The sequence below is a fragment of the Cheilinus undulatus genome, linkage group 1 (genome assembly GCF_018320785.1).
Source record: "Cheilinus undulatus linkage group 1, ASM1832078v1, whole genome shotgun sequence".
Lineage (NCBI taxonomy): Eukaryota > Metazoa > Chordata > Actinopteri > Labriformes > Labridae > Cheilinus > Cheilinus undulatus.
The window spans coordinates 58,810,662-58,837,560 of record NC_054865.1 but is presented as its reverse complement, the minus strand read 5'-3'; the positions used below and the strand labels follow the sequence as shown (position 1 = coordinate 58,837,560).

The 26,899-nt window shown below is 38.3% G+C and overlaps 1 protein-coding gene across 1 annotated transcript in view; it reads right to left on the bottom strand.

Annotated features, from left to right (window-relative positions):
- Positions 1–6,159: 6,159 nt before the first annotated feature.
- Positions 6,160–26,899, bottom strand: part of cers3a (ceramide synthase 3a) — a 32,891-nt gene continuing 12,151 nt past the window's right edge. Inside the window, exons 2-11 of the mRNA XM_041788929.1 lie at positions 17,109–17,309; positions 16,264–16,381; positions 14,725–14,843; positions 14,483–14,540; positions 13,013–13,063; positions 11,070–11,162; positions 10,590–10,718; positions 10,295–10,401; positions 9,296–9,449; positions 6,160–7,992 (exon numbers count right to left, since the gene is read on the bottom strand). Coding sequence (XP_041644863.1) covers positions 7,801–7,992; positions 9,296–9,449; positions 10,295–10,401; positions 10,590–10,718; positions 11,070–11,162; positions 13,013–13,063; positions 14,483–14,540; positions 14,725–14,843; positions 16,264–16,381; positions 17,109–17,281 — 1,194 coding nt within the window. The 5' untranslated portion in view covers positions 17,282–17,309 and the 3' untranslated portion in view covers positions 6,160–7,800. The remainder of the gene's footprint in view (positions 7,993–9,295; positions 9,450–10,294; positions 10,402–10,589; positions 10,719–11,069; positions 11,163–13,012; positions 13,064–14,482; positions 14,541–14,724; positions 14,844–16,263; positions 16,382–17,108; positions 17,310–26,899) is intronic.

Below are 26,899 nucleotides of genomic sequence, written 5' to 3'. Positions count from 1 at the left end.
CTCTTTATGCAGGCTGACGAAGTGATTATCTGAGCTGGTAGAGCATGGCTGTGTCCTCTCTCCATGTTTTTATCCCCGTCTGCTCAGAGACACACACTTTAAGCTTTATTTCTAAGGGGAGAGACGGGACAGGGAGAGATGGGATGGAGAGAGATGGGTCAGAGAGAGATGGGACAGAGAGAGATGGGATGGAGAGAGATGGGACAGAGAGAGATGGGACAGAGAGAGATGGGACAGAGAGAGATGGGACAGGGAGAGATGGGACAGGGAGAGATGGGATGGAGAGAGATGGGACAGAGAGAGATGGGACAGAGAGAGATGGGACAGAGAGAGATGGGATGGAGAGAGATGGGATGGAGAGAGATGGGACAGAGAGAGATGGGATGGAGAGAGATGGGATGGAGAGAGATGGGACAGAGAGAGATGGGATGGAGAGAGATGGGACAGAGAGAGATGGGACAGAGAGAGATGGGACGGAGAGAGATGGGATGGAGAGATGGGACAGAGAGAGATGGGTCAGAGAGTGATGGGACAGAGAGAGATGGGATGGAGAGAGATGGGACAGGGAGAGATGGGATGGAGAGAGATGGGATGGAGAGTGATGGGACAGAGAGAGATGGGATGGAGAGAGATATGAAGCTGTTTGGAGCTTTTTTTGAAGGGCTCAGACTCAGTCAGTGTCCTTCCCAGACAAAATTCAACAATTTAACAACATTTAACGGCCCCTGGAGCATGAGGCCCATGGACCACAGATATCCTGGAGCATGAGGATCCTAGAGAATGAGGCCCCTGGAGGTGGAGGCCCCTGGAGCATGGGGCCCCTGGAGCATGAGGCCCCCTGTAACACCTACCTTTAATGGTTAACCTGCCATTGTCATGTTGGTCTCACTCATCTGTTCTCTGGTCTCCGGTCTGATGGTCGTGTGCTGAGCGCCCTCTAGTGGACATGTGGACTTCAGAGTCCTGAGATGGTCCTCTTCAGACCATGTTCAGAGTTCCTGTTCCTGTGTCATCATTAAGGGTCCACAGCCTCAGTTAGTTATCAGATCGTCTAAACTAAACGTCTTTATATTTGTTCGTCTGTGATTCTCTGGTGAAGAAATTAACGTTGAAAAGGTTTTAGAAAGGCAGAGTTGGTGTCATCGGATTTCTACGGTTGTATTTTTGAGTCTTTTTCTATAAACTCTGTTGGATGTGGAACATTTTAGCCCTGTTAACTCTGAGTTTGATGAAGGAGAAGAGATCAGCTGGAACCCAAACATCAGCTCCATGATCTCTCATTTAATTCCATTCTTTATAGGTGAAAACTCTGTTAGTTTATGCTGAATGTCTGGGTTTAGTTATTCAAACTTTTAGCACTTTTATCTTGTAAATAAATATACTCTACATTACTGTGAAATGAATGAAACAAAGGGAAATAAAACCCTTCAAATACCCTTTATTTTCTGTAGTTCATAATATGTTTCTTAAATTATTTTACAGTAAATTAAACAGTAATTATATAATTAATTATTTGTTGAAGAAATTTCATAACTTTCAAAGTGAATCTTCATCATTTTCTCTCCTCATCTGTTCATTAAATTTCAGTAAAAGTCTCATTATTGATCCTCTTCATGTTTGATGAGACGAGGTGGTCTGCTGCCCCCTGGTGGATCATTCACACAAATACACAGTAGAATGAGAACTACATAAATACAACTGGTGTTATGTTAGTCATGTCTATTCAAAACTAAAATAAATGTAGATATAAATGCATGATGTATTTACATAAACCAGTCACTGATTTAAAGATCTGATGGATCAAATGATCAAAATGAGTTTATGTTCTTTAATAACAGTATAGATGTGTAAGCAGTGATATATATTTGTATAAACATATACATTAGTCATACATTTGTATTTTCTAAAACAAAAGAGTAATGTTAAATTACATTATCTTAACTTTACATAACTATACAGTACTGAGCAGAACGGAGGGATGTTCAGACCAAAAGAAGGAGGGGTAGATGTGGCGAGTCGGCCACCAGGGGGCGCCATCGTGGGGGAAGGAGGATCCACACAACCCGGGTCATGCTCTGAATGTCCTTGCATATTACCAGGAGCATGGGAAAATAATGACCTTCAGAGTGGAGTAAGGGGTGGATGTAGTGAGTAGGCGTGGCCTAATGTTTCCCAACCCCCTGGGGGGGTCACGGACTCAAGGTTGGGGACCAACAGCCTAGGGTCAGGGCAGGTAGTAGGGTCGTCATGAGTCCCTGGTCCTGCTATGGATGTCCTTTGGGGTGTATTACCAGGGATGACAAAGCCCGGACAAAAAGATGCCGTTGAGCTTGACCTTGGCTGACCTTGGCTGACCTTGGCTGACCTTGGCTGACTCTGGGGCGACACAACATGTGTGGAGGTCGACTCTGGCTACCCAGGACTTGAACCCCCAACCTCCCAGACGGCTTCAACTTCAGATCTGATCAAAACGACCAAATACTCGACTTCTTAGAGGACTTTAACCCTTCAAATGCCAGCCTGACCACATGTTTAACCCTGTGCCCTCCTCTAATCTGTTACCCTCTTTACACCTTCAAGGCAAAAATGTACACGTACTGAAAACTGTCATTAAATCAGCACACATCAATATTTTTTTCTACTTTTTTTCATAAATCTCTTAAACAACTTCACCTGCTGAAATCTAACAAACTTTGAATAATTTTCAAGATTTTAACCCTTTAAATGCCAGTTTGATTATTTGAAATATTTTATTTTTCACTACAAGAAACACAAAAAGTGAATTATTTTCCATAAAATAAATAGTATAAAGATGGGGCTTTGGTGCTGATGAGAGTCTTGGATGGGGTCAAAGGTTAGCAACAAAATTGATCTGATTGCATTAATATTTTTTACATAATGTCAGAAATACCCTCTGGACACCTTGGAGGCTAAAATGCCTCCATTGACTTCCATTAAAACCAGGTTTTTTAATCTCACTGTCACTGCAGTATAAAATCATGCATTCTTTAATGTCAGCATTTCAATGTGAAGAAGTCTAGTGAAATTTGATATTTTTACCGTATTCCAGCAGATTCAACCGTTTACTCATTGTAGGACCATGCACCACATTCTTCTATTTTTGCCGTTATATTATGAAATATTATAAAAACAAAAATACAAGGGCAATGAAATCAATTTTGTTGCTAATCTTTGACCCATCCAAGACTCTCATCAGCACCAGAGCCCCATCTTTCTACTGTTCATTATATGGGAAATAATACACTCTTTGTTTTTTTGTTTCGTTTTGTTTGGTTGGTTGTTTGTTTGTTTGTTTGTTTGTTTGTTTGTTTTTGTAGTAAAATATAAAATATTTTGAATAATCAAACTGGCATTTAAAGGGTTAAAATCTTGAAAATGATTGAATGTTTGGTAGTTTTGAGCAGGTCTGAAGTTGTTAAAGAGATTTATGGAAAAAAAGTAGAAAAAAAATATTGACGTATGCTGATTTAATGGCAGTTTTTTTTGTACGTGTACATTTTTGGCCTTGAAGGTGTCCAGAGGGTAGAAAATTCACTGAGAGAGTCTGAATGACATTTAAGAGTAAAACATGTTGGATTTCAAAAATGTAACTAGAAAGAAAAGTTCCTGTAAAAATTCATGCCACAAGCTGTAAAACTGATAAAATGATCACAAATTTAAAAAAAAAAAAGTTGAGGAAAATGACCAAAAATACCAGAGGAGGGCAGAAGGGTTAAAAACTCTCAAAGAAAAGTGATTTTATAAAGGATGTTCTTTTTTATCAGTCTTTGACTCAATACTTCACTGAAATTTAACTTAAAGAGGAAATTCTTACTCAGCTCATTTTTCAGGGAATTAAGTAAAAAACTGAATTCAAAGATTCTTTAAAAAAGTAAAAGTAGATGAAAAAACCTCCTTGTAACATCCAGTTGGATTGCATTTCTTTCAGTAGTTTTTTGCATTTCCTGTTTTATTTTGAAATCTAACATATCCTGTCATTTCAGTGCCTGCCGTCAGGTGTGTCTCAGCTCCCTGATTACCAGCAGCTGCTCTCAGTACTCACCTGCCTTTAATCAGCTCGTTAGCCGGCCACTATATTTACTCCTTTGTTTCCCCTCCTCAGTTGCTCGATTATCTCTGTTATCTTAGTAAATTCTTTGCCCTCCAGCCATATGTTAGTTTTTGGATCTCCTTAGTTAACCTTGGCTTATGTATTTGAGTTGGATTGTTTCACCAGACTGCCTTTTTGTTATCTACCCAGTTTTGAAAGTAAAGGACCAAGAGAACTTTTGAGCTACTACTGTGTCAGCTCATTTCTGCATCTATTTGGTACATGAAACCTTTCACTCCTCCAGTAGAGAAATGTGAGTTCCAGCTCTGATAATTCCTTCTGCTGAGTAAAGTGTGATTTCATGGTGAAATACAAAAACTCCAAAACGAGCACAAAATGCTTTTATTGGTGAGAATTTAAAATCTTACAACCTTCATGTTTCTGGCCTCCAGGAGGAAGTTTTATTTTGAAATGTTTTAACATGAATGACCACTAGAAATGAACTTCCTCTGTTTAAGGTCTAATAAACCAAATATAAAAAACTGAAACTAAAATCTGAGCTCAGCTGGAGCAGGAACACAAAATAAAATATAAAAACATCAGGATATCTAACAGAACTGCACTGATGATTCACAGACTTTCAAAACAAAACATTTTTCACCTCAAAGAAATGATGAGGACGGGTGTTTACAGGGACTGTCTCCATCTGAGAGCACAGAAATGATTTCAAGTAAGAACTGTAGTAGAAATATAAACGTGGAGTTTAACCGGGACGTCTGAGAGCGAGGGCGGAGTCTGATGTTCCCTTCAGGAGTAAACCCACAGAAACCACGACGTTAACCTCCAACCGCGCTGAAGAAGAACGATGGAACATTCCAGTCAGAGGACAGTCATCAGAGACCGCTACCACCGTACGGCGACGATGTTCTTCTGTTTCTACGAGATTTCAGATTCACGTCTGAATGAAGCTGAAACATTCAGTCCTAAAAAACCGCTGGACGGTCCGCACTCATGTCTGTCATCAGGAGCTACTGTCTCTCAAAGCTCCAATATGATTGGCTTGTTCCTGGCCAGAGAATGATTGGACCAATCAGCATCAAAGGAGAAAGAGGCGGAGCCACAGGTGAGGCGGTGCTAACTGACGTTGAACAACCACGACTGGAGATGAGCTGGTGGAGTTTACTGTGGAACATCAGAACATCCACCCAATCACCCTCTGAGTTTTATTTTGAAAGGCTCTGTCCTTCCTGGTGTGGAATACTTCCAGGTCACAGATGTGGTCAGTGAACGCACCGTGCCGTAAAGCAGTAAAAAACGCTGCAAAAATACTTCTTTACAAATCAAAGCGCTGCACTCAGATGGGACTGAGGCAGATGTCTGAGTAGGGATGTACGGATGCTCCAGTTTAACGTCAGAACGGTGATGAAGGCCTTTACCCCAGAAACCGACCTGAAGGACCGAAACGCCTGGAGGCGATGAAGAAGCATCACCTATATCAGGGCTGTTCAAAGTGTGTGAGAGCGAGCCCCCCCTAAGAGGAACTGATCCATCCAGTGGACCCCCACCCACAAAAATCATTCAATTTAAAAAAAAAAACATTTCAAACATTGATGTCTAGTCTTTAAACATTTTTAACATTCATATATTTTGGATATTTTGGTTTCAAATGTCCTTAAACATCTGCCTTTCCCTCTTATTCAGTTAGAATGCCATTGAAAACCCTTTATCAGATTTTTTTGGGCCCATTTTTTTCCAGTTTTATCCCATTTTTTGCCCTTTTTCACCTTTTTCCCATTTAAGCTACCTTTCACCATTTTATATCCCTTTTTTTTCCAAATTTTTTGCTAATTTTTGCAACATCTTTTTGAAACTTTTATCCCATTTTTTGGCTTTTTTTTCCCTCAAATTTTTGCCACTTTTATCCTATTTAAACCCTTTGCCATTACATACCACTTGTTTCTTCTTGTTTGCCCATTTTTGTCACTCTTGACTGCTTTTTGCCCATGTAAGTCTCTTTCCACTAATTTTTTTGTCATTCTCACAAATTTCTGCTGCTTTCTGACCATTTTCTCACTCTTTCTCCCAAATTTCACTTTTTTTTTTTTTTTCTTTTTTTGCTGCTTTTTGACCATTTTGCCACCTTTAACCTGTTTTTATTGCTACTTCCAGCTGTTTTTGCCTCTTTTTCCTCTTAGATTGTGGCTCTTGCAAAGGTATTTTCAGTCATTTGTGTCTTTGGTAGAGTGACACTGCTCTGTGGCGTAGTAACTGTAAGTTTATCCTTGTAGCTTCATGCACAGCAGAGGTTAGCAAAGAAAAATCGCCTTTTTTCAGGCTTATGGTTCCGGCCTCCCCTGAAGCTCTGTGGCGCCCCCCAGGGGTGGCCCGCCTCACACTTTGAGGACCACTGACTTATATCACCATAAGCATCATTACGATCGGGAAAATAGAGGACTGAAGGAACAGCTGGGACCAGCTCGAGTCGACCTTTGACCCTGAATGGGACAAGCAGCACAAATGGATGGAAACTGTCCTGAATGAACCCATGAAATGATACAAACATCTAAAGTTTAGAAATACAGCGTTCACATCAGAGTCAGAGCACCGAGTTCAAAAGTTTGAACCATCAACACATTTAAATGCTGAATCAGCAAAGCTCCATCATTTAGAAGTCAGACTTTAAATTTTCATCCAAACTTCTGCAGGAGTTTAAAAACAAAAATCACTGTCAATCCTTTTCAGGTCAAGTTATCAAATGCAAAAAAAAACCAAAAGAATTTGAAATGAGGAGAAATTAAAGATGAAAAAGTGTAGAAAGTGAAAAGTTTCTCTGAAATGAAGTGAAACAGACGATAAATTAAAACAAATAAATGAAGAGGACTGAGCAGAGCTTTTAGGCACATTTGGACCAAAAAGGCAGAAAGTGGTAGATGTGAGGGGTGAGCAGTCTGAGGGCGCCATCAGACAGGAAGGAGGATCGACACAACCCCGCTAAGGCTCTGGATGACTGTCAGTACTAGCAGGGATGTGGCAGAATGATCCAGATCTAAAAAAATAACCAAGTCCACGCCTTTAGGGCAGAGTAAGCACGGCCTACGGCACCGCTCAGGCAGCTAGGAGGGTTGGCACGAGTCCCTGGTCCTGCTGTGGACGTCCCAAGGACCTGGAACCCTCCAGCAGTCTCCGGCGTGTTTCCAGGTGTGAAAGGGCCCCGGCTAAAGAGATGTGTGTAGACACGTATGGCGCTTAACTCTGGCTGCCCTTCCCCCCTCTCCAGCCCCGGGTTGGGGCACACTGGACCACACGAAGAATCCTTAGTGCCCCACACGCCCCCAACACCCCCAGCTTCACCAACACTCCATCCTCTGCTCATAGAACATTCATTCCTCCACCTGCTGAGTCAGACTGTCTGCAGGATTCCTCCTGCTCTGGTCTGCGTTCACATCTCTGTCCAATGAGAAAACACGCTCAGATTAAAGAACCGTCTGCTGTGGAGCCAGAGGAATAAAAACGTCGGTGAGGTGAATCGCCGCTCTTCTAGGACGGAGCGGAGCTCTGGGTGTCCCTGGTGGTCTTGACCTTCATGAGTTCTTCTGCGGTTAAATCTTCACGGTGAGTTTACCCTGAAATGTATGAGGACAGAAATGTAGAAGGAAGTAGTAGTAGCGGAGAGAAACGGCGTGTAAAAAACGGGCTCATGTGGTCCGCTGTGGGAGCGACCACGTCCCCGATCTCCACGCCTGAAGGAGTCAGTACACGGTCTTAGACCAGCAGATGTTCTCTGGAGGAGATAAAGACCCAAAGCAGCCGTTTTTATCCTCCTTCTCATCCACGGCCCGTCCGTTACCCAGCCTGTGCTCCTCCTCCTCGCCGCCATCCTCTGATGTGAGGCTCTCCTCTTCCTCTTCCTCCTCACAGTCGCTCCTCTCATCTCTGGTCAGCTGGAATAAAAAAACACATTTACTGCCATGATCAGAGTCATGTGAGTGAAGTCACTCTGAGGTTTGACATGCTAGAGCTCTAAGGCAGTGGTTCTCAACCTTGGGGTCGGGACCCAATTGGGGGTCGCGAGACACTGAGAGGGGGTCTCCAGATGCCTTAAAAAAACAACTAAGAATATTTTTAAATTACACTGTTGCCACTTCACACCAATTTAACCAAATTTTAACCATTTTTAATCACTTTTTAATACCAAATTTGCCAATTTTAGCACATTTTTGCCACTTAAACCCATTACTGTCCATTTTAAACCCTTTCCACCACTGTTTTCTGCCTGTTTTGGTCCCTTCTAAACCAGTTCTTGCCACTTTTGCCTCAATATTGCCACTATTAACCCCTTTTTGCCCATTTTGACCACAGTTATACCATTTTTGCCCGTTTATATCAATTTTTCATCCCAGTCCAGCTAATTTCCCTCAATTTTTGCACTTTAAATCAATTTCAGCCACTTTTTAATCTACTTTTACCACTTTTTGTGCCCATTCTTGCCAATTTAATCCATTTTTGCTTATTTTTTGGCCCCTTTTATCTAATTTTTGCCACTTTTAACCCATTTATGTTCTTTAAAAATCCTAATTCAGCATCTTTTCAACCATTTTTTGCAATTATTCACTAATTTTAGGAATTTTTTTACCCATCATGTCCTCCTGAGACCCGAGCCTTTGTTTGGAGAGCATTTTTATTTTCTCCCACTTATTTGGGATAAATAAGGCCTGATAAGTTAAAATATAAGTCTTGTCGTGAAACGGGAATTTCTTGGAAATGTTCTTTTCCAAAACCCCCCAAAATTCCATAATTCAAAAAAATGTCTTAAAAAATTCTTAAACATATTTTTAAAGTACCCAAATATTTCTTTAGATAGTCCTCAAATCTTTCAGGGAAAATTCCTCATAAAGCCTGACAATTCCAATAAAAAATTTCCCAAAATACCATGCAAATTCCCCAAATATTAAACAAAATTCCCCCTTCAATTTCTTGGCAACTTCTGGACATTTTCAAGAAACATTCTCCAAAATTCCATGAAAATGATGGAAATTACCCAAACCCCCCTAAAGTTTTCTAAGAAAAAGGCTGAAGAGCCACCTTCAGGTCCAGTGGGGGTCCCTGGTCTCTAGCACCTTTAGTTTGGGGGTCGCGGGCTGAAATGGTTGGGAACCACTGATCTAAGGAGGTAGAGCTCTAAGGAGGCGGACTATCCTAACCCCCCCCAACAAACATGGAGGCGTCTGTCCTCAGCAGACTTACTGTGCCGAACATGAACTTCCTGATCATACGGAGGATGAGGTAGGCCCAGAAGACGTGCAGACAGAGGAGGACCACCAGCATGACGTTGAAGAAGTAGTAGCCGAAGAAGGCGGGGTAATGGTGGACCGGGTAGACCCAGGTACAGTGGATGAGCCTGGAACCACAGGACCAGACAGAGAAGGTCAAAGACCGTCCTCTCTGTTAAACTGGAGTGTTAAAAGGCTGAGACAGCGTTGGTGTGAGAGGACCTGATGGAGGTCAACATCACTGACAGAGGATGATGGAGACCTTATTCTAGAACAGTGATACTCAACCTGTGGCTCTGGACCCACATGTGGCTCTTTCATATCTTCATCTTAAATATTATTCCCCCAGAAAACCTCAACAAAGGGAAGCTTTTTTGCCCTCTTTTCACTATTTTTTGCCACTTTTCACCAATTTAAGCTGCCTTTTCCCATTAAACACACCTTTTTCCTACTTTTTACCCATTTTGACATATTTATCCCATTTTTGCGCATTTTCACCATTTCTTCTCCCATTTTCACCCATTTAAGCTCCCTTTTGTCATTAAATACCACTTTTTCCTAGTTTTTGCCCTTTTTTGCCACTATATCCCATTTTTGCCCATTTTCACCACTTTTCACCCATTTCAGCTCCCTTTTACTACAAACGACCACTTGTTTCCTATTTTTTGCCCATTTTTGCCACTCTTGACTGCTTTTCGCCCATTTTAGTCACTTTTCACTCATTTTTTGCCACTTTCGGACCATTTTACGTCACCTATAACTCATTTTGTGTCTCCTTCCCTTTTTCCACATTTTCCTCCCCATTTCACCCATTTTTGTTGCTTTTCGACCATTTTTGCCGCCTTTAGCTCATTATTATTTTACTTCAAGCTGTTTTTGCTTCACCACTTAGATTGTGGCTCTGGCAAAGGTATTTTTCAACTATCTGGCTCTTTGGTTGAGCAGAGTTGAGTAACATTATTCTAGAACCTACCAGAAAGGGAAGATGACGAGTCGGGTCACCATGAAGACCACGGCGAACACCACGAAGAGAGCCTGGCACGTCTGCTCCCATTTAGCATAGTTAAATAATTTAGCAGACTAAAGAGAGAAAAGAATGTTAGACCAGATATTTAGGAGAGTTATCACTGATGTTATCATTGAGGGTTGAAGTCTCTGTTTTACTGATATTAGAGCGAACATCCCTCTGTTATCAGAATAAACAGCACGCTAAGGCTAAAAGACGATTATGACAGTTTACACAGAGGCGCCGCGTGACGGTGACTGACCTCCAGTAAAACGTCAGAGGCATCATGGACCAGCATGACCAGAGTCCCCACTCTGATGTAGTTCACACACCAGGAGAAGGATAAGAGGATGAGCGTGGCCAGGTGGTGGACGATCTGCTCCTTAAAGTCCTGAAACACAAAACAGAGCAAAATGACAGAGACACGTTTAATTTCCTCATCAGTAGAATTGAACAGGTCACATGACTTATGGAGCTAAACCATGAAGACCGGACTGAGACAGCAGAGACAGTTCCTGGTCTGAAACAGGCATGGTGTTAGAACCCAACAATCCTCACTGCTGTCACAGTCGGCAGGCAGCAGAGCTGACACTGCAGTTACAACAGCCGCCACAAGATGGCAGCGCCCGCCAGAAACTCGGGGAGGTTTCATTCTGGTGAGAAGTTGAACAAACATTACTGCAATTTAAACCAAAGTTTGTAGTTTTAGCTGTTAGGGTTACCACATAAAAACAGCTCTCACCTTTCTCTTGACGTCGAAGGCCACGCTGAAGAGCAGAGAGCCGTAGAAACTCATCTCCAGGATGTAATACCAGTACTGGGATGGCAGCATGGACTGGAGACAGAGAGAGAGACGCATGAGAACAACAGGGACAGACAGAAACATGCATGAGAACAACAGGGACAGACAGAGACATGCATGAGGACAACAGAGACAGACAGAGACATGCATGAGAACAACAGAGACAGACAGAGACATGCATGAGAACAACAGAGACAGACATGAGAACATGCATGAGAACAACAGGGACATGCATGAGAACAACAGAGACAGACAGAGACATGCATGAGAACAACAGGGACAGACAGAGACATGCATGAGAACAACAGAGACAGACAGAGACATGCATGAGAACAACAGAGACAGACAGAGACATGCATGAGAACAACAGAGACAGACAGAGACATGCATGAGAACAACAGAGACAGACATGAGAACATGCATGAGAACAACAGGGACATGTATGAGAACAACAGAGACAGACAGAGACATGCATGAGAACAACAGAGACAGACAGAGACATGCATGAGAACAACAGAGACAGACAGAGACATGCATGAGAACAACAGAGACAGACAGAGACATGCATGAGAACAACAGAGACAGACAGAGACATGCATGAGAACAACAGGGACAGACAGGGACATGCATGAGAACAACAGAGACAGACAGAGACATGCATGAGGACAACAGAGACAGACAGAGACATGCATGAGGACAACAGAGACAGAGGGAGATAAACAGACATTTATGGATGAACAGAGTCACACCAACAGTGGTATGAAGGGTTAAACAGAGACAGAGATTTATGTGGATGAATACAGATGAGCAGAGAAACAAAGATGTTTTTAAATGTTGTAGTAAAATCCTCCTCTCTAACATCTATGCAGCAGACATGTTATTTATCAGTGAGGTTCTTCTAGTAGAGGGCCTTTTGGCCTTTTAGAGGTTGTTCCTCTGAGGTGATGTGATCCTGAGTCTCAGGTTCGTCCCTCCAGGCTGAGCTTTTGTCCTGATTTCTTTGTCTAGAAGATTCTACAGCTTCTATTGTTCTCCTGCAGACGTCAGCTCCCTCTAGGATTTCTAAACCACTTTAGATGAACGCCACCGTAGATCTGTGCTAAACCAGCTGAGCTTCCTCAGGACTTTGAGAAGCGTGACTCTTTCCCAGCAGCTCTGTCTTCTTCGATCACTGAGACTCTTCTTCCTCTCAGGTGTGTGAGGGACAGTTAGACGCTGCTGAAGGAAATGCAGAACAGGGACTCACTGAAGCCCTGACCAGGCCGTCCTACGTCACCTGTTCAGGTGCTCTGATTGGCCGATAATGAATGTGACGGAGAGAATGTTTGTTTCGATTGCCCACTGAGTTTTATTTTGAAAGGTTCTGTCCTCTCCAAACACCGTCATGGCTGCTGTCCAGATGGCCGTTAAATACGTGATCAAATTCTCTGAAATATTACATTAACAGTAAAGGCATGTAAATCTCAATCATTCATGTTTACTGTACTTTTATGCAAACAAACAAACAAACAAACAAACATGAAGCCCACAGAGGACAAAATGTGCCTAACGTGCACACAGTTGTTCCTCATATTTGATAAGCTGAATTAAACGAATGTTCCCACCAGATCATTGATGAACTAAATTTGTTCAGATTTCTGAAGTAAACCAAAGTGCTGGGGCACAGATGGCCTAGTGGTCTAAGGTGCTCCCTAGGTCCCCGGGTGGCCCAGGTTCAGGTCCAGCTTGTGTCCGCTTTCCCGCCTGTCTCTCTCCCTCTCTCTCATCCCTGTTTCAGACTCTATCAACTCTCCTCTTCTATGAATAAAGGAACAAAAGCCCCCAAAATAAGTATCTTTAAGCACATATATTACAAACCCAGAGAGGAAAGAAGAAAGACAAACCTGTTTTGGAAATCCAGTCCAGACCTCCCTGGTGTCATAGAACCATTCTTTCTGTTTAACGAGAAAAACCACGTTAACAACTCCACCTTATTCCTCACCGCCATTTTCCACCATTTCTTCAGCAGTAATGAGACACTAACCCTTAAATCTGGAGCAATTCAGAGATTATGATTTAAAACAGTATGAGCCTGTAACACCTCTGATGGAATCAGGGGTCATTCATCTGTTTTCTACTATAGAGACAGGAGGGCGAGGATACCCCAGAAAACACAGAAAATAAAACCATCAATATCAGCTCTGAACCAGGATTATATTTACAGCTGATATAGGATTATATTTACAGCTGATATGGGATTATATTTACAGCTGATATGGGATTATATTTACAGCTGATATGGGATTATATTTACAGCTGATATGGGATTATATTTACAGCTGATATGGGATTATATTTACAGCTGATATAGGATTATATTTACAGCTGAAATGGGATTATATTTACAGCTGATATGGGATTATATTTACAGCTGATATAGGATTATATTTACAGCTGAAATGGGATTATATTTACAGCTGAAATGGGATTATATTTACAGCTGATATGGGATTATATTTACAGCTGATATGGGATTATATTTACAGCTGATATGGGATTATATTTACAGCTGATATGGGATTATATTTACAGCTGATATAGGATTATATTTACAGCTGAAATGGGATTATATTTACAGCTGATATGGGATTATATTTACAGCTGATATAGGATTATATTTACAGCTGAAATGGGATTATATTTACAGCTGATATAGGATTATATTTACAGCTGAAATGGGATTATATTTACAGCTGATATGGGATTATATTTACAGCTGATATGGGATTATATTTACAGCTGATATGGGATTATATTTACGGCTGATACAGGATTATATTTACAGCTGATATGGGATTATATTTACAGCTGATATGGGATTATATTTACAGCTGATATGGGATTATATTTACAGCTGATATGGGATTATATTTACGGCTGATACGGGATTATATTTACAGCTGATATGGGATTATATTTACAGTTGATATGGGATTATATTTACAGCTGATATGGGATTATATTTACAGCTGATATGGGATTATATTTACAGCTGATATGGGATTATATTTACAGCTGATATGGGATTATATTTACAGCTGATATGGGATTATTTTTACAGCTGATATGGGATTATATTTACAGCTGATATGGGATTATATTTACAGCTGATATGGGATTATATTTACAGCTGATATGGGATTATTTTTACAGCTGATATGGGATTATATTTACAGCTGATATGGGATTATTTTTACAGCTGATATGGGATTATATTTACAGCTGATATGGGATTATGTTTACTTTTTCCATGGGATTATATTTAGGGTTCTCATCCCTGATTTTCTGGTGGTTGAAAATAAAGAAACACTTACATCATAGAGAGCAGCTAGTCCTCCGAGGAACGCTAGCAGGTAGAAAACAAACCTCCAACTACAGAAAGAAGAGGAGAAACTGGAGCTTACTCAAACATGAAACCCTGAAAATCCCTGGAAAATGTCAGTCTATGGCCTTCTTTTAGAATCCTCAGCTGTCTGATCACTAGTCTGAGGTTTCAGGACGTTTAAGCTCACCATGTTTATGAGGTGAAGATCATGATAATCCTCTTCAGACTCACCTGGCCTCTCTGAACTTCTTCAGGACTCCTGGTCGGTCCTGAGCTCGTCTCCTCCTGAACCATCGCTCCACCTGACGGACCGATAAACTGCTCTTCTTAGACAGCCCGTCAATGTCCACCTGCCAGGGAGGGAACACACAAACACAGTCGGTGAGTTTACGTGCACAGGTGGAACTACAGTACCGGCTCAGTCAGGAAGTTAACGGGACTGCTGTCCCTGTGTACAGGCACAGATGGAGAATCCATGTACTTACACCTCTGCTACACTAGGTGGCGTTATTCCTCCTTCCAGCTAGTCTTTACTGGACCATCCTCTGGTTGACCATGCTAACTGGGGCCAGTGGCTCCTATGGGGGTCCAAAGTCAAGTCTGAATAAAGACTACACAGAACTTTAATTTCCACAGCCTTGTGCTGGTGCTAACATGCTAATTGGACTTCCTATTTATCTACAGATCAAAACACACAATAGTCTGTTAGTTATCACATGTTAAGCATACTTTATCCATCTATCATTTTCACAATACAAATTTACAAACTATTTATCCCTCATGTTAACTGTACCTTCTTGCAAACTTCTAGAAATGTGTTGTAAATATATGCCTTCTATTTGACAAATTTGGGGCTGAAAAACATTCTGTCCTCTGCCTTGAAGAGATGATGTCATCCTTTAAAGCCTATAAAACATTCCATCCTCTGCCTTTAAGAGATGATGTCATCCTCTAAAGCCTATAAAACATTCCGTCCTGTTCCTTTAAGAGATGATGTCATCTCTAAAGCCTATAAAACATTCCATCCTGTTCCTTTAAGAGATGATGTCATCCTCTAAAGCCTATAAAACATTCCGTCCTGTTCCTTTAAGAGATGATGTCATCCTTTAAAGCCTATAAAACATTCCGTCCTGTTCCTTTAAGAGATGATGTCATCCTTTAAAGCCTATAAAACATTCCATCCTGTTCCTTTAAAAGATGATGTCATCCTTTAAAGCCTATAAAACATTCCGTCCTGTTCCTTTAAGAGATGATGTCATCCTTTAAAGCCTATAAAACATTCCATCCTGTTCCTTTAAGAGATGATGTCATCCTTTAAAGCCTATAAAACATTCCATCCTGTTCCTTTAAAAGATGATGTCATCCTTTAAAGCCTATAAAACATTCCGTTCTGTTCCTTTAAGAGATGATGTCATCCTTTAAAGCCTATAAAACATTCCGTCCTGTTCCTTTAAGAGATGATGTCATCTCTAAAGCCTATGGTGGTGGTCTGGGACTTTTTTTGTGTTGGTGGAGATCTTTGAAAATGTAACAGCCCTTCAGAGGAACAGAGATGGTGTGAGTTCCTGTCTAGCCCTTCCTTGGTGTCTGGGTGAGCGGGTTCATCATCACAGTGAAGGACGGACGGCTGCTGAACAAAGAGTTCACATTTTCATGTTCTTGTGAACGTTTACTCTGCAGATAGGATTATTTTTGAAAATAAGAAGGTGGAGAGTGCTCCTTCTTTTTAAAGTTCATATCTCAGACTCAGCTACACCTGTGTGTGTTTACCTGGGCGGGGTTTCTGCTCTGACAGGTGTAGTAGAGCTCCAGGACAGGGATGTGCTCCACCCTCAGGTTCACTCTCTGTTTGATTCCAGCAGACTCAGCTAAAGGTGTGGCAATCCACCTGAAACAGGTTTAAAGTCAGAATGGATCAGGGTCCAGAAGGGTCATTAAATGATTTAATGGCAGTGATGGTGTGATGTTTGGTCCCTCTGAGCCTCACTGATGAAAACAGAGCTGTATGTTCTCACAGTCAGGCTGCTGCAGCGTTATCTGGTCTCTGTTGTTAAAGTTAGGTAATGATGCCTTATATAAATATAAATATTGTACTTTTATCTGACTGGGACCATTACTCTGGGACTAACTGGTCTCCATTGTCCTCTATCTCTCTCTGTGGTCTCAGTACGTTAAAGATAACTGGTTAAATATTAAAAACACGTCATGCCTCAGGCCTGCTGTTGACTTTTAAATGTTTAACTACAACCGCCAACTCTACCGCCACAGTGGCATTGTGTATTTTATTTTGAAAGGGCACTAATCTAGATGAATTAGATGTCCAGCTCTACCTGCTCTTCAAAGTAAACTTTTTTTTTTTTTTTTTTTAATTTAAGGTATTAAACGAGGAAAAGGTTTAAGTCTCAAAATAAAAGCAGAAAAAAATAAATACTCAGGAGAGGTGCATGTCTGCCCATAAAGCTCACTTCTTTTAAATTAAGGACCCTGATAAATTAAAGCTGTCCTCCATGAGGATTATTTACTAAACAGTAAACCGTTGTTTTGGTTTCAGTGATGAGTTTCACAGAATGAGGGAGAAAAGCTGTTAAAAGTGCCTTTAAAAGCAGGGGCCTCACCTCTCAAAGATAAATCTGATGAGCAGGAAGGCGAGGGCGTAGGGAACGGTGATGTAGAGATGTGACGCTTTGGCGTAGACTCGACCGTCCCTGTCCTCCAGGTCGGCCCACGTCAGGTTCACAGGCAGCCAGATTCGGTCCCACCAGAACCACTCATACAGCGTGTCCAACATTGCTCCAACGGGGCCGAGTCTGCAGGTCCTGGACAGGAGAGGAGGCGAGAGTACAGGGATTACTGCAGACAGGAAGAAGCCGAGGACAAGATCTACCTCTCTAAAATCATGCCCTAGTAGACAGCATCTATGTGATTATATCTACGGGCATGGATGAGACATCTACAGTCAGTCGTATACTCCCTTCCTCTGTAGGCCCTTCCTTTAAGCTGTCTAGAATAAAGCCTCACAGATGAACTTTAGTTCCTCTCATCGAGGTGTAGATGGGGTTAAACCCAGGGAGAGTATTCCTCAGCATACTACAGTTACTGCAGTGTACACACGGCTCTGTTTCCTAAACAAATATTGACCCAACGACCCGCCCTGCCCGCCACATCACACACATTACAGCCGCCATGCTGCATGCTGGTGTGTTCAGATCCACAGCAGCTCCAGGTCAGTGCAGGAGGAGCTAGACAGCCAAATGTAGGACAACACGCTGCTGATGAGGATCAACTGAGACCGGAACATGTCAGAATCCTGTCCTGATTCTCTTTCAATGTCTAAAACCAGCTTTTTACATGTCTAAAATCAGCTGTTTTCATGTCTAAAATCAGCAGTTTACACGTCTAAAATCAGCCGTTTTCATGTCTCAAATCAGCTGTTTACATGTCTAAAATCAGTTGTTAAAATATCTAAAATCAGCTGTTTACATGTCTAAAATCAGCCGTTTTCATGTCTCAAATCAGCTGTTTTCATGTCTAAAATTAGCTGTTTTCATGTCTAAAATTAGCTGTTTTCATGTCTCAAATCAGCTGTTTTCATGTCTAAAATCAGCTGTTTTCATGTCTCAAATCAGCTGTTTTCATGTCTAAAATCAGCTGTTTTCATGTCTAAAATTAGCTGTTTTCATGTCTCAAATCAGCTGTTTACATGTCTCAAATCAGCAGTTTACATGTCTAACATCAGCTGTTTACATGTCTAAAATCAGCTGTTTACATGTCTCAAATCAGCTGTTTTCATTTCTTAAATCAGCTGTTTACATGTCTAAAATCAGTTGTTAAAATATCTAAAATCAGCTGTTTACATGTCTAAAATCAGCTGTTTACATGTCTAACATCAGCAGTTTACATGTCTCAAATCAGCTGTTTTCATGTCTCAAATCAGCTGTTTTCATGTCTAACATCAGCAGTTTACATGTCTCAAATCAGCTGTTTTCATGTCTAAAATCAGCTGTTTTCATGTCTAAAATCAGCCGTTTTCATGTCTAAAATCAGCCGTTTTCATGTCTCAAATCAGCTGTTTTCATGTCTAAAATCAGCTGTTTTCATGTCTAAAATCAGCAGTTTACATGTCTAAAATCAGCCGTTTTCATGTCTAAAATCAGCTGTTTTCATGTCTAAAATCAGCAGTTTACATGTCTAACATCAGCTGTTTACATGTCTAAAATCAGCTGTTTACATGTCTAAAATCAGCTGTTTACATGTCTAACATCAGCTGTTTACATGTCTAAAATCAGCTGTTTACATGTCTAAAATCAGCTGTTTACATGTCTCAAATCAGCTGTTTTCATGTCTTAAATCAGCTGTTTACATGTCTAAAATCAGCTGTTTACATGTCTCAAATCAGCTGTTTACATGTCTCAAATCAGCTGTTTACATGTCTAAAATCAGCTGTTTACATTTCTAAAATCAGCTGTTTACATGTCTAAAATCAGTTGTTAAAATATCTAAAATCAGCTGTTTACATGTCTCAAATCAGCTGTTTTCATGTCTAAAATCAGCCGTTTTCATGTCTCAAATCAGCTGTTTTCATGTCTCAAATCAGCTGTTTTCATGTCTAAAATCAGCTGTTTTCATGTCTAAAATCAGCAGTTTACATGTCTAAAATCAGCTGTTTTCATGTCTCAAATCAGCTGTTTTCATGTCTAAAATCAGCTGTTTTCATGTCTAAAATCAGCAGTTTACATGTCTAACATCAGCTGTTTACATGTCTAAAATCAGCTGTTTTCATGTCTAAAATCAGCTGTTTACATGTCTAAAATCAGCTGTTTACATTTCTAAAATCAGCTGTTTACATGTCTAAAATCAGCTGTTTACATTTCTAAAATCAGCTGTTTACATGTCTAAAATCAGTTGTTAAAATATCTAAAATCAGCTGTTTACATGTCTAAAGTCAGCTGTTTACATGTCTCAAACCAGCTGTTTACATGTCTCAAATCAGCTGTTTACATGTCTTAAATCAGTTGTTAAAATATCTAAAATCAGCTGTTTACATGTCTAAAATCAGCTGTTTACATTTCTAAAATCAGCTGTTTACATGTCTAAAATCAGTTGTTAAAATATCTAAAATCAGCTGTTTACATGTCTAAAGTCAGCTGTTTACATGTCTCAAACCAGCTGTTTACATGTCTCAAATCAGCTGTTTACATGTCTTAAATCAGTTGTTAAAATATCTAAAATCAGCTGTTTACATGTCTCAAATCAGCTGTTTTCATGTCTTAAATCAGCTGTTTACATGTCTAAAATCAGCTGTTTACATGTCTCAAATCAGCTGTTTACATTTCTAAAATCAGCTGTTTACATGTCTAAAATCAGCTGTTTACATTTCTAAAATCAGCTGTTTACATGTCTAAAATCAGTTGTTAAAATATCTAAAATCAGCTGTTTACATGTCTAAAGTCAGCTGTTTACATGTCTCAAACCAGCTGTTTACATGTCTCAAATCAGCTGTTTACATGTCTTAAATCAGTTGTTAAAATATCTAAAATCAGCTGTTTACATGTCTAAAGTCAGCTGTTTACATGTCTAACATCAGCTGTTTACATGTCTAAAATCAGTTGTTAAAATATCTAAAATCAGCAGTTTACATGTCTCAAATCAGCTGTTTACATCTCTCAAATCAGCTGTTTTCATGTCTAAAATCAGCTGTTTACATTTCTAAAATCAGCTGTTTTCATGTCTCAAATCAGCTGTTTACATGTCTAAAATCAGCTGTTTACATGTCTCAAATCAGCTGTTTTCATGTCTTAAATCAGCTGTTTACATGTCTAAAATCAGCTGTTTACATTTCTAAAATCAGCTGTTTACATGTCTAAAATCAGTTGTTAAAATATCTAAAATCAGCTGTTTACATGTCTAAAGTCAGCTGTTTACATGTCTCAAACCAGCTGTTTACATGTCTCAAATCAGCTGTTTACATGTCTTAAATCAGTTGTTAAAATATCTAAAATCAGCTGTTTACATGTCTAAAATCAGCTGTTTACATGTCTCAAACCAGCTGTTTACATGTCTCAAATCAGCTGTTTACATGTCTTAAATCAGTTGTTAAAATATCTAAAATCAGCTGTTTACATGTCTAAAATCAGTTGTTAAAATATCTAAAATCAGCAGTTTACATGTCTCAAATCAGCTGTTTACATCTCTCAAATCAGCTGTTTTCATGTCTAAAATCAGCTGTTTACATTTCTAAAATCAGCTGTTTTCATGTCTCAAATCAGCTGTTTACATGTCTAAAATCAGTTGTTAAAATATCTAAAATCAGCTGTTTACATGTCTCAAATCAGCTGTTTACATGTCTAAAAATCAGTTGTTAAAATATCTAAAATCAGCTGTTTTCATGTCTTAAATCAGCTGTTTACATGTCTAACATCAGCAGTTTACATGTCTCAAATCAGCTGTTTTCATGTCTAAACTCAGCTGTTTACATGTCTAAAATCAGTTGTTAAAATATCTAAAATCAGCTGTTTACATTTCTAAAATCAGCTGTTTACATGTCTAAAATCAGTTGTTAAAATATCTAAAATCAGCTGTTTACATGTCTCAAATCAGCTGTTTTCATGTCTAAAATCAGCTGTTTACATGTCTAACATCAGCAGTTTACATGTCTCAAATCAGCTGTTTTCATGTCTCAAATCAGCTGTTTTCATGTCTAAAATCAGCTGTTTACATTTCTAAAATCAGCTGTTTACATGTCTAAAATCAGTTGTTAAAATATCTAAAATCAGCTGTTTACATGTCTCAAATCAGCTGTTTTCATGTCTAAAATCAGCCGTTTTCATGTCTCAAATCAGCTGTTTTCATGTCTCAAATCAGCTGTTTTCATGTCTAAAATCAGCTGTTTTCATGTCTAAAATCAGCAGTTTACATGTCTAAAATCAGCTGTTTTCATGTCTCAAATCAGCTGTTTTCATGTCTAAAATCAGCTGTTTTCATGTCTAAAATCAGCAGTTTACATGTCTAACATCAGCTGTTTACATGTCTAAAATCAGCTGTTTACATGTCTAAAATCAGCTGTTTACATGTCTAAAATCAGCTGTTTATATTTCTAAAATCAGCTGTTTACATGTCTAAAATCAGCTGTTTACATTTCTAAAATCAGCTGTTTACATGTCTAAAATCAGTTGTTAAAATATCTAAAATCAGCTGTTTACATGTCTAAAGTCAGCTGTTTACATGTCTCAAACCAGCTGTTTACATGTCTCAAATCAGCTGTTTACATGTCTTAAATCAGTTGTTAAAATATCTAAAATCAGCTGTTTACATGTCTAAAGTCAGCTGTTTACATGTCTAACATCAGCTGTTTACATGTCTAAAATCAGTTGTTAAAATATCTAAAATCAGCAGTTTACATGTCTCAAATCAGCTGTTTACATGTCTAAAATCAGTTGTTAAAATATCTAAAATCAGCTGTTTACATGTCTAAAGTCAGCTGTTTACATGTCTCAAACCAGCTGTTTACATGTCTCAAATCAGCTGTTTACATGTCTAACATCAGCTGTTTACATGTCTAAAATCAGTTGTTAAAATATCTAAAATCAGCTGTTTACATGTCTCAAATCAGCTGTTTTCATGTCTAAAATCAGCTGTTTACATGTCTCAAATCAGCTGTTTACATGTCTCAAATCAGCTGTTTACATGTCTAAAATCAGCTGTTTACATGTCTAAAATCAGCTGTTTACATGTCTAAAATCAGCTGTTTACATGTCTCAAATCAGCTGTTTACATGTCTAAAATCAGCTGTTTACATGTCTAAAATCAGCTGTTTACATGTCTAAAATCAGCTGTTTACATGTCTAAAATCAGCTGTTTACATGTCTAAAATCAGCTGTTTACATGTCTAAAATCAGCTGTTTTCATGTCTAAAATCAGCTGTTTACATGTCTAAAATCAGCTGTTTACATGTCTAAAATCAGCTGTTTACATTTCTAAAATCAGCTGTTTACATGTCTAAAATCAGTTGTTAAAATATCTAAAATCAGCTGTTTACATGTCTAAAGTCAGCTGTTTACATGTCTCAAACCAGCTGTTTACATGTCTCAAATCAGCTGTTTACATGTCTAAAATCAGTTGTTAAAATATCTAAAATCAGCTGTTTACATGTCTAAAATCAGCTGTTTACATGTCTAACATCAGCTGTTTACATGTCTAAAATCAGTTGTTAAAATATCTAAAATCAGCAGTTTACATGTCTCAAATCAGCTGTTTTCATGTCTCAAACCAGCTGTTTACATGTCTCAAATCAGCTGTTTACATGTCTTAAATCAGTTGTTAAAATATCTAAAATCAGCTGTTTACATGTCTCAAATCATCTGTTTACATGTCTTAAATCAGCTGTTTACATGTCTAAAATCAGCTGTTTACATGTCTCAAATCAGCTGTTTACATTTCTAAAATCAGCTGTTTACATGTCTAAAATCAGCTGTTTACATTTCTAAAATCAGCTGTTTACATGTCTAAAATCAGTTGTTAAAATATCTAAAATCAGCTGTTTACATGTCTAAAGTCAGCTGTTTTCATGTCTAAAAACAGCTGTTTACATTTCTAAAATCAGCTGTTTTCATGTCTAAAATCAGGTGTTTAAATGTCTAAAATCAGCTGTTTACATGTCTTAAATCAGCTGTCAAAATATCTAAAATCAGCTGTTTACATGTCTAAAATCAGTTGTTAAAATATCTAAAATCAGCAGTTTACATGTCTCAAATCAGCTGTTTACATCTCTCAAATCAGCTGTTTTCATGTCTAAAATCAGCTGTTTACATTTCTAAAATCAGCTGTTTTCATGTCTCAAATCAGCTGTTTACATGTCTAAAATCAGCTGTTTACATGTCTCAAATCAGCTGTTTTCATGTCTTAAATCAGCTGTTTACATGTCTAAAATCAGCTGTTTACATGTCTCAAATCAGCTGTTTACATGTCTAAAATCAGTTGTTAAAATATCTAAAATCAGCTGTTTACATGTCTAAAATCAGCTGTTTACATGTCTCAAATCAGCTGTTTACATGTCTCAAATCAGCTGTTTACATGTCTAAAATCAGCTGTTTACATTTCTAAAATCAGCTGTTTACATGTCTAAAGTCAGCTGTTTACATGTCTCAAACCAGCTGTTTACATGTCTCAAATCAGCTGTTTACATGTCTTAAATCAGTTGTTAAAATATCTAAAATCAGCTGTTTACATGTCTAAAATCAGTTGTTAAAATATCTAAAATCAGCAGTTTACATGTCTCAAATCAGCTGTTTACATCTCTCAAATCAGCTGTTTTCATGTCTAAAATCAGCTGTTTACATTTCTAAAATCAGCTGTTTTCATGTCTCAAATCAGCTGTTTACATGTCTTAAATCAGTTGTTAAAATATCTAAAATCAGCTGTTTACATGTCTAAAGTCAGCTGTTTACATGTCTTAAATCAGTTGTTAAAATATCTAAAATCAGCTGTTTACATGTCTAAAGTCAGCTGTTTACATGTCTAAAATCAGCAGTTTACATGTCTCAAATCAGCTGTTTACATGTCTAAACTCAGCTGTTTACATGTCTAAAATCAGTTGTTAAAATATCTAAAATCAGCTGTTTACATGTCTAAAATCAGCTGTTTACATGTCTAAAATCAGTTGTTAAAATATCTAAAATCAGCTGTTTACATGTCTCAAATCAGCTGTTTTCATGTCTAAAATCAGCTGTTTACATGTCTAAAATCAGCTGTTTACATGTCTAAAATCAGCTGTTTTCATGTCTCAAATCAGCTGTTTTCATGTCTAAAATCAGCTGTTTACATTTCTAAAATCAGCTGTTTACATGTCTAAAATCAGTTGTTAAAATATCTAAAATCAGCTGTTTACATGTCTCAAATCAGCTGTTTTCATGTCTAAAATCAGCCGTTTTCATGTCTCAAATCAGCTGTTTTCATGTCTCAAATCAGCTGTTTTCATGTCTAAAATCAGCTGTTTTCATGTCTAAAATCAGCAGTTTACATGTCTAAAATCAGCTGTTTTCATGTCTCAAATCAGCTGTTTTCATGTCTAAAATCAGCTGTTTTCATGTCTAAAATCAGCAGTTTACATGTCTAACATCAGCTGTTTACATGTCTAAAATCAGCTGTTTACATGTCTAAAATCAGCTGTTTACATGTCTAAAATCAGCTGTTTATATTTCTAAAATCAGCTGTTTACATGTCTCAAATCAGCTGTTTACATGTCTAAAATCAGTTGTTAAAATATCTAAAATCAGCTGTTTACATGTCTAAAGTCAGCTGTTTACATGTCTAACATCAGCTGTTTACATGTCTAAAATCAGTTGTTAAAATATCTAAAATCAGCAGTTTACATGTCTCAAATCAGCTGTTTTCATGTCTAAAATCAGCTGTTTACATTTCTAAAATCAGCTGTTTTCATGTCTCAAATCAGCTGTTTACATGTCTAAAATCAGTTGTTAAAATATCTAAAATCAGCTGTTTACATGTCTCAAATCAGCTGTTTACATGTCTAAAAATCAGTTGTTAAAATATCTAAAATCAGCTGTTTACATGTCTCAAATCAGCTGTTTTCATGTCTTAAATCAGCTGTTTACATGTCTAACATCAGCAGTTTACATGTCTCAAATCAGCTGTTTTCATGTCTAAACTCAGCTGTTTACATGTCTAAAATCAGTTGTTAAAATATCTAAAATCAGCTGTTTACATTTCTAAAATCAGCTGTTTACATGTCTAAAATCAGTTGTTAAAATATCTAAAATCAGCTGTTTACATGTCTCAAATCAGCTGTTTTCATGTCTCAAATCAGCTGTTTTCATGTCTCAAATCAGCTGTTTTCATGTCTAAAATCAGCAGTTTACATGTCTAACATCAGCTGTTTACATGTCTAAAATCAGCTGTTTACATGTCTAAAATCAGCTGTTTACATGTCTCAAATCAGCTGTTTACATGTCTTAAATCAGCTGTTTACATGTCTAAAATCAGTTGTTAAAATATCTAAAATCAGCTGTTTACATGTCTAAAATCAGTTGTTAAAATATCTAAAATCAGCTGTTTACATTTCTAAAATCAGCTGTTTACATGTCTAAAATCAGTTGTTAAAATATCTAAAATCAGCTGTTTACATGTCTAAAATCAGCCGTTTCCATGTCTCAAATCAGCTGTTTTCATGTCTAAAATTAGCTGTTTTCATGTCTAAAATCAGCTGTTTTCATGTCTAAAATTAGCTGTTTTCATGTCTCAAATCAGCTGTTTTCATGTCTAAAATCAGCAGTTTACATGTCTAACATCAGCTGTTTACATGTCTAAAATCAGCTGTTTACATGTCTAAAATCAGCTGTTTACATGTCTCAAATCAGCTGTTTTCATGTCTTAAATCAGCTGTTTACATGTCTAAAATCAGTTGTTAAAATATCTAAAATCAGCTGTTTACATTTCTAAAATCAGCTGTTTACATGTCTAACATCAGCTGTTTACATGTCTAAAATCAGCTGTTTACATGTCTAAAATCAGCTGTTTACATGTCTCAAATCAGCTGTTTTCATGTCTTAAATCAGCTGTTTACATGTCTAAAATCAGTTGTTAAAATATCTAAAATCAGCTGTTTACATGTCTCAAATCAGCTATTTTCATGTCTAAAACCAGCTGTTTACATGTCTAAAATCAGCAGTTTACATGTCTAAAATCAGCCGTTTTCATGTCTCAAATCAGCTGTTTTCATGTCTAAAATCAGCTGTTTTCATGTCTAAAATCAGCAGTTTACATGTCTAACATCAGCTGTTTACATGTCTAAAATCAGCTGTTTACATGTCTAAAATCAGCTGTTTACATGTCTCAAATCAGCTGTTCTCATGTCTTAAATCAGCTGTTTACATGTCTAAAATCAGCTGTTTACATGTCTCAAATCAGCTGTTTACATTTCTAAAATCAGCTGTTTACATGTCTAAAATCAGTTGTTAAAATATCTAAAATCAGCTGTTTACATGTCTAAAGTCAGCTGTTTACATGTCTCAAATCAGCTGTTTACATTTCTAAAATCAGCTGTTTACATGTCTAAAATCAGTTGTTAAAATATCTAAAATCAGCTGTTTACATGTCTAAAGTCAGCTGTTTACATGTCTCAAACCAGCTGTTTACATGTCTCAAATCAGCTGTTTACATGTCTCAAACCAGCTGTTTACATGTCTCAAATCAGCTGTTTTCATGTCTAAAATCAGCTGTTTACATGTCTAACATCACCAGTTTACATGTCTCAAATCAGCTGTTTTCATGTCTCAAATCAGCTGTTTTCATGTCTAAAATCAGCTGTTTACATTTCTAAAATCAGCTGTTTACATGTCTAAAATCAGTTGTTAAAATATCTAAAATCAGCTGTTTACATGTCTCAAATCAG